At 42.2% G+C, this 13,716-nt stretch overlaps 2 protein-coding genes across 2 annotated transcripts; one reads left to right on the top strand and one right to left on the bottom strand.

The window, feature by feature from the left end:
* Nucleotides 1–4,646: 4,646 nt before the first annotated feature.
* LOC102718506 lies at nucleotides 4,647–6,133 on the top strand. The gene has a single exon (XM_006645138.3). It carries the CDS (start codon nucleotides 4,862–4,864, stop codon nucleotides 5,795–5,797), a length of 936 nt encoding a protein of 311 aa, XP_006645201.1. The 5' UTR covers nucleotides 4,647–4,861; the 3' UTR covers nucleotides 5,798–6,133.
* A 595-nt stretch (nucleotides 6,134–6,728) lies between these two features.
* Nucleotides 6,729–9,864, bottom strand: LOC102718226 (exopolyphosphatase PRUNE1-like). The gene is made up of 9 exons (XM_040528570.1): nucleotides 9,765–9,864; nucleotides 9,084–9,511; nucleotides 8,815–8,993; nucleotides 8,199–8,279; nucleotides 8,012–8,098; nucleotides 7,802–7,925; nucleotides 7,606–7,677; nucleotides 7,221–7,301; nucleotides 6,729–7,007 (listed from the first exon to the last, which is right to left on the bottom strand). Exons 1-9 carry the CDS (start codon nucleotides 9,782–9,784, stop codon nucleotides 6,901–6,903), a joined length of 1,179 nt encoding a protein of 392 aa, XP_040384504.1. The 5' UTR covers nucleotides 9,785–9,864; the 3' UTR covers nucleotides 6,729–6,900.
* Between the last annotated feature and the right edge of the window lie 3,852 nt (nucleotides 9,865–13,716).

Genomic DNA, 13,716 nt, shown 5'->3' with positions numbered 1-13,716 from the left:
CCCTATGTATTTATAACATATGATGCAGTATTAACATACTATAGATACATATGTTAAATTGCTGGCGAATCCTTCGATTTTCAGCAGATGAATGAATTACATCCGCAACGCCCCAATCTTTTGGGCTTGTCCGTCCCGAGAAATGCCAGTTTTTCTCCTCGTTTTCCCTGGGCCCAAATCCAACTTCTAGCCCACGACTTTTAAGCATGGATCCACACACAGAGATGCCTCGTTTCCACAGCTGAGACGTGGATGATCCTGGAATTGCAATACGACGTCCTGGGCCTGCCTTTTTTTTATGAAGATAAAAACCGTAAGATTATTTGATTTGTTAACAAAAGCTATGATATAAATAATAAAAATAACTAGTGTAAGCTTGAAAATCTATTTTTAAATTATGAACGATCGTCATATATATAATATATAATGCAAACCATTTATTAGTTCGAGAGAATGTACGTGTAAAAGTTAAAGAAATAATCTGATTCAGAAAACAAAATCTCAGTTAACCTTTTCAGCTTAGGACAATCAAATCGGACGGATCTATCACACGGACATAGGCATGTGCCTCGGCGTGGCACTTCTGATCGGCGGCTTGCGTTACTCATCGAATCAGCCAGTATTTTGCAGCTAACAATGCACCTGCCTCTGCCTGCGGCCTCCACCGACTCAGATCGAGCGAAAAGGTGAACTGTTGAATGGTATCAAGGACGGAGGTGATGATGCATGCTGCCTCTATTTTCCTCTATTTTTCATCTATTCTTATATTTATTAAATATAAGCTAAAATTTAGACCTTAAAATTTTAATCTAAAGTTGATTTTAGGATCTTTTTATCATATTTTATTTTTCATTTTCTAGTCGTTAGTTTTATATCGTAAAGAATATGTATAAATTATCTTTTAATCGTAAAGTAGTCATTTTGCTTATGTTTATTAAAAACAAACCTATAAACTTGGATACTAGGTTTCTGATGATGAGAACATCACCTAATTAGGGTCCTATGCTATGCTGTACTCTTGACGTACGATTTCGAAATGATTGCTCCCACTGTATTTTAATATATAATGTCCTTAACTTTTTTTACCATTCGTTTAACTATTTGTCTTATTTAAAATTTTTATAAAAACATAAAAACTATAAATTATAATTAAAATATATTTAGTAATTAATGCAATTATAATATAAATAATAATTACCTAAGTTTTTTAATGAAACGAATAATCAAACTTGTGTAACCGGCGACGTTATCTATTAACAAATGAAGGGAGTGTGTGTATATACATATATATGATAAAATGGTAACAATGGTCTGACAAATCACTAGCGTATACCGACGAGGATCGCCGTAAAGCCGTCATTCCTTCACCATTATAATAAAATTTGGATGACATAAATCAGTATCATGAATCGATTAAGGAAATGAGTGTATCTATATTCTTAAAATTACTGTTACAAGTAAATGCATATGTTGAGCGGATGAGAAAAATTAACGTTTGTATAGATTCGTATTTTGGATTTTTTTTTGTTTGTAACCATACGATGCTAAGGTTCTTTATTTACGATGCATTGTGATAAAATTGGCTGCCAAATGTATACATACGGATGGGTGCACGTCAGTCGGCACGTAATTTAAGATCGATACTAGTTCAATCTGAAGAACTAAATTGAGATTAAAATAAAACTAAATTTATATGATTGAAATATAGTCGACCGTGGATTTTATATGGACCGACCCATGATTATTTTTTATGTGCACATTTTACACTTTTAATCTATACATCAGAGCCACTTCTTTGTAGACTTGTAGTCACCCTATGTATATAACCAGAGTTTCAATTTTGTCCAACTATATAAAATCATCTTGTCCTACCTACCCATCAACAATCTCGACTATCCATGTAATTTTTCACCTCCTTTCTTATCTGGGAAATTTAACTATTTGCCATCATTAAAAACATCTACACCTGATATGCCATCGTTAGCTTACATCCTAATTTTTTGCCACAAGGAAGAGAAGATTTGTTAATTTTTTACCAATTGTGCACGTGTGGCAGCTGAACAGGAGATGCCACGCTGGATAGGAGAGGCAAAATGTCGCTTTTGTCCATCCTGTGAAAAAAAAAAGGTAGAACGATCCTAGCCAGCCAGAGCCTGCTCTATTGTGTTTTATAAAATACAAAACTCTAATTATTTGGATATTTTTACAGCGATATTTACCTGACAAAATGAACATATATATGTGTCTACAGTAGCAACTCTTTAATCCATGAATAAATAAAACTCATCAATTTTCTCAATTCAAAAGTTTATCATACACATAAATATATATATGCATAATAACTTTTGCCTGTAAAATATGGCATGCTAGGTATGTCATGGTGACCTTTCTAGTAATGCCTGCTACTGTTTGGCATGATAATCTTTTGACGATGATTTGTATGATGTACCGAAGAATTTTAGTTGGTGGCTATTATTTATATATGGGTTGGAGACCAAGTTATTATGCATATATATATATATATATTTATGTGTATGATAAACTTTTGAATTGAGAAAATTGGTGATTGTTATTTATTCATGGATTAAAGAGTTGCTACTGCACGCACATATATATGTTTATTTTGTCTGGTAAATATCGCTGTAAAAATATCCAAATAATTAGAGTTTTGTATTTTATGAAACACAATAGAGCAGGTTCTGGCTGGTTAGGATCGTTCTACCATTTTTTCACCAGATGGACAAAAACGACATTTCGCCTCTCCTATTCAGTGTGGCATCTTCTGTTCAGCTGCCACATGTGCACAGTTGGTAAAAAATTAGCAAATCTTCTCTTCCTTGTGGCAAAATATTAGGATGTAAGCTAACGATGGCATCTCAGGAGTAGCTGTTTTCAGCGATGGTAAATAGTTAAATTTCCCTTCTTATCTTTATCAATCATAACCCTTTATTATCTTAATCTTAATCTCTCTAAAAACAATCATTCTTACATTGGTAGGATTGTAAGCTAGTCAACCTCTCTGATCGCTTGCAAGGACTAGCATTGCTTGCATCTACCAACTTCTTGACTAAACAACTCTTGAGCACTCCTTATTCATTTTGTTTCAAAGTTCACGACAAGCTGACACTTTTACTTTTCTAATTTTGTTTGGACATTGGAGTACAAACTTAAAACGGACAAACAAGTACCCTTGACACCGCTAAATTTTGAACATTTATTTAATCACTCATCTTATTTAAAATTTTATTTAATATACAAAATATAAATCATGTTTGAAGTAATTTTAGTGATAAACTAAGTAACAATAAGATAAATAATAATTACACAATATTTAAGATAAAACAAATGGTTAAATACATGTCTAAAGTTGAAACGGCACATATTGAAAACCTATTAAAAACCGGACGGAGTAACCACCAACCAGCACTGTTCCAGTCTAACACGGAAGGTTTTCAGGAAAACTCTAAATATGCTGTCACTTGCCAGTTGCCACCAAATGCTTTGATCAAGTCCACATGGATCTCACACTGCAGGTCTGCATATGCATACATCACCGTTCCCAAAAGCTTTGTAAAGCTAGGCAAAGCTCCGACTGAGACCAGCCTCCCGGCCCGTCAGCTATCAGTCGACCAATCAGATAGATCCTGATGGCTTCTGACGACGACAAAAAGTTCACAGGTTTATCCACAGAACAGCCGAGGTGCTCAAGAACATCTGCCTCTTCTCTTCTTTTTAAGGTTTTGCTAGCTAGAGTAGGTACTCCAGTATTTATCGAGCTAGAGCCATTGCCTTTTAAGAAAATCAGAGCTCTTATCCAAAGGTCACTTGTGTCCATTGACCACTCTTTTGGCTTAACTGAGACACAGCCTCACTTTCTATCGTTCCACACTCAAAATGGCCAGATTCTGCTATTAGCGGCAGTGCACGTTTCAGCCATAAACTTATTCCAGACACATAGAGTCGTGTATGCATCCAGGCCCCTGCAAACCACAGTCCACAGTGAGTTCAACGTGTAATCCACATGAAGGAATCCAGTAAACAGAAAGATACTGGTATTGCCTGAAGACTGAGATTCGTTGTGTCATGTGCCAAATGATTTGCTGAACAGTTATTCCAGAGTCTTAGTTAAGTACCTTTTGCAGCCTGAATTAATCCAGCTTAAAGCTGGTCAACAACTCCACAAGTTTAATCCCCTACATTCCCTTGCCTGCAGATTGTTCAGCAACAATAGAGTTATACTCTCTAGGCCATAAGAAATCTTGTGCCTCCCCTCCACATGTCATGCTATCTTCAGCATGTTACCCACATGCACCTGCTTGCAATATCTGAGACCTGAGCCACCAAGAATCCCAAGTCCAATGCATGGGAGAAACATATAGTTAGGAAAGAAGGGTGCAAGATTCGACAATGCAGCAATTCTCATACCTCAGAGCCATGGCCTGTGCCTCCTCCCCATAGTGATTTTTTTCTCCTTTTCCTTTTTCTTGAGATGCCCCAATGGTGAGAGTTGGTAGTAGAAAATTAAAACAGGAGCATGATGGCCTGCAGGGAAATCAAGATTGGGTCCATGAAAGATAGAGCATTTATTCCAAGCAAGCACAGAAGGTTCCTCCAGTTTTAAACACCCCATGAGGGGCTTCCTCCACTCACTTTCATGTACAGCTCACTTTCTTGGCCTCCTTCCTTTCCAGCTCGGTTTGCTAACTCATGGTCTCCTCCTCCTACTCATCATCATCGTCTTCTTGCCCAACTCCATATCTCTGCATGGCTCCATCCATGCCTCTCTTCCATGGCGCCTATGTATAGCTAGCCCTCTTTAGTCATCGTACATACACACCTTGCAAGTAGCAGCAAGTACACGATGCAGGACCTGTTCTCTGTGCCGTCCTGCTTCTCCTCCGGCGAGAAGTTGCCGGACATCCCGAGCTCCGGCACGGCGGCGACAAGGTCGGGGCAGAGCGCGGTGACGCTGGTCTACCGCGCGGAGATCTCCGGCCACAGCCGGCTGGTCACCGTGACGTGGTGCAGGAACCTGCTCACGCACGGCCTCTCGGTGTCGATCGAAGGGTCAGCGGGCAACGGCAAGGACAAGATCGGCAGGGAGTACGGCGAGGCGGCGGACGGCGCCGGCGCCGGCGGCAAGAGCTGCAGCGCCTGCAAGGTGGAGATGCAGCCGTGGCACTTCTGGCGCAAGTACGGCGCGAAGCAGTTCCAGGTGGACGGCAACGCCATCGACGTGGTCTGGGACCTCAGGAGCGCCAGGTTCTCCGATGAGCCGGAGCCGCTGTCCGACTACTACGTCGCGGTGGTCTCCGGCGAGGAGGTGGTCCTCCTCCTCGGCAACCTCAAGAAGGACGCGTTCCGGCGCACGGGCTCCCGGCCGTCGCTGCAGGACGCCGTGCTGGTGTGCAAGAAGGAGCACGTCTTCAGCAAGAAGAGGTTCCTCACCAAGGCCAGGTTCCACGACAAGGGCAAGCCGCACGACATCAGCATAGAGTGCAGCAGCAGCAACCTCACCGGCGGCATGGACGTCGACATGGTGATCAAGATCGACGGCTGCGTGAGCGTTCTCGTCAGGCACCTCCAGTGGAAGTTCAGGGGCAACGAGTGCATCTCCATCAACAAGCTCAAGGTGCAGGTGTACTGGGACGCCCACGACTGGCTCTTCGGCACAGGGATGAGGCATGCCCTGTTCATCTTCAAGCCCGAGCCGCCGTCACCGGAGACGAGCTCTGAATTCAACGCCGATGGATATTCAGATTTCTGCCTGTTTCTGTACGCATGGAAGGTTGAATGAGCCTGCATTTGTTACTGCAATACGGCAGAGTTCTTGCCATGCTATGAACTGATAAATTCAGATCATGTAATGGATTGGAAGAAAGAAGAAAGAAAAGGAAGAAATTAATGAGGCCATTTTGTGTTTCCTCTCCCATGGGAGGGTGTTGGGCACATGGAAGATTGCATTGGAGGGGCACAGGATAGTCCTGGGAGTAGGAACAGGCTGGTCCTGATAGAGAAAACATGGGGGGTGGTGACAGGTAGGATTCACAATGGCACTGCCTTTCCCAATCATGCATTCATGCTTATTTATCCAGAGAAACTCCAGCTAAGGGCTGGTGGCTGGTCCCTCCTATCTAGTACTATGCCCTGCTCCTGCTCTCTTTTTATCTATTACTCATTTACTTTGACCTAGTTTCTTCTACTTTTCTCAAGTAAGGAAAGAGTAGATTGGGGTACAAACCCCTGATAGTACAACACTTGTATAATTCAGATGTACTTTTGTTAAAGGCAACTAGTCAAGGAGTGCATACTTTTCATCCTGGTTTTCGGTAACACATTTGGACCATGTGTATTCGGTACCACCCAAAATTCCAGTTAAGATTTCAATCATAACCATTAAATTATATTACAAGTCACTAAAGATAACATATGTCATACAGATTTCCAAGTGAGAACTGAGAACTAGTACACTCAAATATTCAATACAGGATAGAGGGAAAAAGAAAACAGAATCTTGGAAGACAACTGAGTTCACAAAGTTCTGTTCCTGATGTTCTTTAATCATCATGACCTTCTCATTAGTTGACATCATGATTTATAATAGGAATGCCAGAAATATACCAAGAAAAATTCTGTATATCTTTCTCAGATTCTTCTCAGAATCTAGCCAAAAATACAATAAAGGAAGTGCTTCGATAGTAGAAACTAAAATATGTAACATGGAAAATATATTAATTTGACCAAAATGTCAGCTTCAATAGTTTGGTATATGGTGATCTTTTCAGAAAAATACAATATGGACGACCTCAACACTGACAAATCACAAATTCTTAACATGTAAGTCAAATGAATAGAAGTGAGAACATGCTAATTTGAAAATGCAGTATAAGTAAAAACAGGCTATTTTGAGCCAAAACCAAACCATTTTGCCAAGAAAAATTTGTTTTTCCCACGAGGAGCTTCATCTGAGGCCTTTCCACCATTCCCATGAGCCGGTCTCTGATTATCTGCAATGCAAAACAGTCGCCACCAAATAGCAAGAGTTATACCACATAAAAAGTTGAATTGACTTTGGAATTCCACTTATTCTTAGTGGCATAGTAGATGTGGAATCCCCAGTGTTCAATATTGATATAACTACGCCAAAGCCATCACTTGTACTATTTTCCTTTCTAAATCCTGGTCAAATTGTACTACATTGGAAGCGCTAGAAAAATTACTTGAATTGGGCTTCTTAGCATCTTGGGATGATCGTGACGCTGAAACAGAATATTTCTGGTCCGGGGGACTGTCCCCTTCACCTAATTTGAACAATAGAATGAAATTGTGTCAGAGAAATATCAGGAAAAGCAATATAAATGTTCGGTAAAATTAAAGCGAAATACATTACTACGACAGTAAATCAGCTTTATGCTACAATAAAATCTATTCTCGTGACAGAATATAGCCTGACAAGATGAGCTTTCAGAAGCTTCATCTTTGTCATGAAGGTTGTAAGAAGTGAAATGGATATTGAAGTTAGTACAAGAAAGAAAATTTTATCCTAATGGCATGAGCTGTTACATATCAATGCTGTTTAATTATTTAAAAATGAATAAAGCTCACCTCTTGTGGATGACTCTCTGTAGGTGTTCTTCAAGTACTCGACAAAAGAATGATCATTGTGATCAAGCAGCACTGAATGAGAACAAGTGAACAAGAGAAGCAAGTTATGAATAAAAATTAGTATATATGTTTGCTACTTCTTGATCCTAAACTCACAGATAAATATAACATGAAATGGAGAAAACTATGATATTACATTTTTGAAACAACTCGTGCCTCGTATGCTCAGAGGTACCAAACAAGAGTAGTTCCACTGCCTCTGAATCTTTGTTTGAGCACATACTGGAAAGGTTTTTCGTATCTAACAGGATGCCTGCAAGCTGAGGGGGAATCCAGAAAACATAGTCAGAACATGCCACTAATTTTATGCATTACAGTCGCTATTACATATAGCAAATGCACTAACCAGAAGTTTCTTTATGTCCAGGCTCTGAAGAAGACTATAAGCATCTTCACAATAATTATTTGTGAGGATTGTGCATACTGAGCCCATCTAGGGGACAAAATCGAGCATACTTATTAAGTAAATGCTGGAACATATACATTAACCTCTGCAGAGACTTGAAAAGTACTTCTCCAAGTACATAATATACCTTATCGTTTGGTTTAAGAACATCTTGCCCCACCACTACCAAGCTCACTCGCTTATCCATCATTAGTCTGTCCATATCAACCTAAGTCGGATTATGAAAATCAGTATCATGAACATTTGACCATAACTCATGGTGTGCTTGCATCTTGATTGTTCCTTTTCAGAGTGGAGAACCACACATGTTATATGCCCATAAAACAGGGAAACAGTCTGAACGATAAATAAGCCACCGATAACATTTAGCTTCTGTTGTAGATGCCCATGTCAAATCTATCTTATGCAGACGTTAAATATACCAAATTTCAAATATATGCTGACCTATTGTTACCAGAATTGCATCCCTTGATCAGCACACGAAGCTACAATCGCAAGAAGCGTTTCAGCCATATCACCCCAAATGACAGCCACATGTTGCCAATCAAAATTCAGAACACCCACATGACACGACTGCAATGCGATGCTGCATGTAGCCCATGCATCCTTGTCGCCTCTGCCCAGAATAAACGCCCAATAACTCCGGGGCCTAGACAGTTGTCCGTTTTGTCGGAGACGAACCCAACCCCACGCTAAGCTAAACGGTCTGAAAGCTCGCACAAGTCACTATCATGTAGGAGTACCTCGTCAGCGAAGAGCAGCGCTGAGGCGTCGACGCCGACGTGGTAGAGGAGCCAGGCCGCTTGCCTGCACCGCTCCATCCTGCCGCGGCGCATGTTCACCACCGGCACCGCCGCCTGGGCGTCCGCCTTGCTCGCCAGCATCCACGCGTAGCATATCGCTGCCGCGATAGAGCTGACACCTGCGAGGAGACAGGAGACAGAATCGCAGGTGATGGTGATGCTTCGATTCAATTGGAGCAATTGGGGGTGCCTTTTGGTGGTAATCTTACTTTTGGAGGCGTCGGAGAGCACGATCTTCGTGGATCTGGTGGGTGGACGGCTGGCGGAGCCAAGCTCCGCGACGGCGGCGCGCTGGCGGCGGAGGAAGGAGTTGAGGTCTAATCCGTCGACGGCGGGGGCGGAGGAGGCGGAGGCGTGGCGGCGGTGGTGCGGGAGGCGAGGGTTTGATGCGGAGGTGGGCGAGGTGGAGGTGGACGACGCGGTGCGGCGGTAGGTGGAGGTGGAGGATGAATCGGGGGCGGAGGGGTCGTGGAAGCGGGACTTGCGGCGGGACGACGGCGGGTTTGGAGGCAGGGAGTGGGCCGGCGATGACGGCGCGGAGGCGAAGGGGTCGGCGCGCGGAGGCGAGGAGGTGGAGGAGGAGGAGATGGACGCCCGCTGCAGGATCTCGTCGCCGATGCCTCCCGGCTGCCGGTGCCTGCACGCTCGCCGGAGTAAGAGTGACTAGTAAGCGAACACCAAGTAAGGAAACCGCCACGCACGGCGCAAGGTTGGCCGCCGACGACGACGCCGCCGCCGCCGCTGCCCGGCGGCATGGGCGGCAAAATCTCGGAACGCGATTTCCAGTTTGCAAGGGAAAACGTGGCTTGTAACACTAATTGGGCCGCTAATAATATAGATGATTGGGCCATTGGCCCATATGACGATTGGGATCGATACGATTTACGCACCTTCGGGCGGACCGTGACATGGGGTCGCGGCGGTCGAGCGTCGGCGAGGGCTCCGTCCCGCCGCCGCCGCCGGCGGCGGCAGCAGCGAACCTGGGCACCTGCCTGGACGGCGAGCCGACGCCCTTCCTCCCCGGCGACCCGGCACCGACCATCCTCTTCGCCTCCTCCAGCCACTCCTGCGTCTGCTTGCTCGCGCTACCGCCGCTCCTCCCCTGCTGCTGCTTCTCCGCCGGCGCAGGCTTCTTGCCGCCGCTCTCGCCGGTCAGGTCGTACGCGGAGCCGCCGCTCAGCCGTGTGCCGACGGTGCCGAAGAACCAGTCGTTCATGAAGTCGGCCAGGTCCGGCGCCCCCTCCACCTCCATGGCAACCAAACTCAGCTAGCTGGTTGGTGTTCTTGAGATGTCTCAGTGTGAATTTGACCTTGATCAGGATGGGGTTTTTGCCCCTTTTTGGTGTGGAGATCGATAGGACGAGAGAGAGACAGAGAGCAGTGTGATAGCTAGCTGAGGCGGCAGGAGCGCGTCATCTCGGCCATTCGGCCGGCCGCGGCCGGCGGGGGGCGGCTGGTTGTATCGTAGTATCGCCGAGTGGTCGTTTCGATGTGTGTGCTTATAAATTCGCCGGGAACGACGGCAGGGGGAGGACGAGGTTGATGGGTTGATTCTTCGGGTTTTTCATTAAAAAAAAGTCAAATGATGTTTTTATAAACGAAAATAAAAATATTTTTTATATTATTTAGCGATCTAAAAGGATAAAAAATAAATTTCAGTAAAAATTCTTAAAATTAACTCTAAATTTGAGATTAAAAAATTAATTTTTAAAGTATAAATATAAGTAAAAACGAAAAGATAATAAATATATCACAACACAACAGGTAATTGACAGCTCTTTGGGACGACAAGGTCTAAGCTATGTGATTTTCAATGGCGAATCGTTGCATATTTTACATTGCCTTTGAAGTTTGATCAATGCGGTCTTCTTTTCCTGATGGACTACTCTCTCCATTCAAAATTAATATAAATTAGTGAGGATGAAAACATTTCAAATTTTAACTACCATTAATAGAAAAATTAAAAATAAATTAATCGCGTAAGATGTTCATATATTTGTCAACAAACAACTTATCATAACACATAACTCTATTTATTTAAAATAACATATTAAAAATATTATTGATCAAAGTAATGTTTAAAAGTCATGCCAATATTTAAATGTAGCTACATTTTAGAACGGATTAAGTGGGAAATGTTGTTTCATTTGTCAATTTGTTTGTTGATCTCTCTAAAATCATCCTCGTAAATGTTAAATTTAAGAGGATTGTTACCATCCGGCAAGGGAAGCAGTTACCAAATCCTAACTGCTGATTATGTAATCGTGTTAGATTCAATGGTTCAAAACAGAGTACCGGGAGACATCAACTAATCTGGAACTAGTTATATACCGTGTTAACACTACGGTGATACTTGATAATGCAAATCAAGCAATATTTATGTTTTGGACAACAAGATATATTTCTCCTTTTGCACAACCGAATGAAAAATGTAGTTTTATTTTTGCATAATTGCGTCTATCCGTGAACACAAGAGATATGCACATCATCCACCATGTTTCTAGCCACACCACTTCGCCACCTTAACGTTTGGGTGCTGGCTTTGTTTTTAGTTTTCCTATTAGTATCATGAAAAAACTGAGCACCGGCCGTTGACGACAATGATAATGACCAGCATAAGACACGGCTGGCAAGAAGACAAATTGATCGAAAATTTTTTTCTTAAAGAAGGAGATCGTTTCATCGGTCAAACCTATATACAAGCTTATTCTTTGCATGCATGGCAAAAGTTAAAATTACTATCCAACTGAACATAAGGAATCAAATGTAGTGACAAACTGAAATTTTACCCAAGAATGTTGATACCTCGCTCCCGATCGTCTTCAAACTTCAGGATGCAACAAGAGAAGAACGAAGCAAACTTTCACAGAGACCATAAACAAAATTCCGTTGTAATAGATCACAGAGACAAACAGTTTTACATATCATTTCTTACATATTTCAAATTGTAGAAGCCCGTTAAACCTACATGTGTGATGGAAGAACACAAGGGACCATCAATCCAAAGTAGGAGGTAACATAACAGACATGGATTGATTTAGATTTCTTATTCTCCATCTGTGGCTACTAATTAACGTTGTCATTGCTGGACCACCATAAGTACAAAGCCAAGTGCATTTACCAGGCATAGCTAAAAGTAAAACTTATATTGGTGCTACGATGAAAGGTATTTTCCTACTTAAAACACTGATATGCAAGTATTTTGCCTAATTGCCAAAAACCTCATAGCAAATAGGAGAGAAAAGTTGTACGGTAAGAAGCTAGACTGTTCTAGCTAAAAGTAAGAATGAAACATATGCCTTAGATGCATCAAATACAACTGAAATAAAGTGCATCATATAATAAGTCCGAGTCCCCGGCCTCCTCTCCCCTGGGTCCCAGCCCTGCTATCCGAGTCCCCGGCCTCCCCTCCCCCCGGGTCCTGACCATGACCTCCTCTCGCTATGGTTCCCGGCCCAGCCGTTCGTGTCCCTGGCCTTCCCTCTCCCCAGTTCCTGGCCTTCTACTACAAGAACGTTAATAATGGTTAACCATGAATCCTATTACAAATGTATTTGTATTATTCATAAAAATTGGCTAATTTACATCATAATCCATATAATTTAAACTATATATAGTTGTATTGTAAACATTGATCCTTCCAATTTATATCTTTTATATAAGTATATGCAACCTTGCATCTAGTTTTCTTTAGAAAGCATGTGTGTGGTAATTATGTAAACACAAAAATATCTAATCAAATAAACTGAAGTGACATTAGAAATTTGTTGGATCTGGAACAGTACACATATCGTATATGCATGTATTGACGATGGATCGTAGGGAGATATATCAAGCAACACAGGAAACCAGGCTAGACACTTCATGAATCAAGCGACCATGTAGATGCATGTGTAGACGGATCCTCTTAACCAGCAGATTGGAAACTTAAAATAGTACTGCAAGCATGCATGACACATCATCTGGAGACTTGGTGGTGTCTAGTTGCCAAAATTTTTTGGCAAAAATATCACATCGAACGTTTGATCGGATGTCGAAAGGGGTTTTCGGACACGAATGGAAAAACGAATTTCACGGCTAGCCTAGAAACCGCGAGACGAATTTTTGAACCTAATTAATCAGTCATTAGCATATGTTGGTTACTGTAGCACTTATGTCTAATAATGGACTAATTGGGCTCAAAAGATTCGTCTTAAGATTTCTTCCATAACTGTGCAATTAGTTTTTTTTGGTTCATCTATGTTTAATGCTTTATTTAGATGTCCAAAAATTTGATATGATGTTTTTAGAAAAATTTCTTGGAAACTAAACGAGGCCAAATTTGTTGATCAAGAGCAGAGAAGGGGATTACCTATCGTGTCCTTGTGTCGCATCACGTGTGCGAATGCAACACGCCAGATCGACAAGAGGCGGCAGATGTGATGGTTCCACTGGGGTGATGGAGCGACCAGCGAAGGAAGGCGAATAGCATAGGAAGAAGGTGAAGCGGAGATGACGTCGTGTGCTGGAGGACGAACTTAGGAAGGGGGGACGCGATTTCAGGAGGGGAAGGTAGGAAGGATACGTGGGATGGCGTCGTTTGCGGTGATAGGGTGTAGGTGGAGGGGTGTGGACCTTTCGATCTCACATGATCGTATCCTATGAGTCATGAGTCTTTTATATTAGTACACCATAGGATAGATATGGTACTAACTTAAGGTATCGAAGTGGAAGGTTAACCCGACTTTTTCCATGTAAATATGGAATACAAGGCTTCAAACTTTGGTGATGAGAGGATCGAACTTCGTTGATGAGAGGACTGACAAAATTGGATCCAACCTCTTAGCTAAATTTTAAACAACT

Source organism: Oryza brachyantha, chromosome 1, assembly GCF_000231095.2.
Source record: "Oryza brachyantha chromosome 1, ObraRS2, whole genome shotgun sequence".
In the NCBI taxonomy this organism is placed as follows: Eukaryota; Viridiplantae; Streptophyta; class Magnoliopsida; order Poales; family Poaceae; genus Oryza; species Oryza brachyantha.
This window is presented reverse-complemented; position numbering and strand designations above follow the sequence as displayed.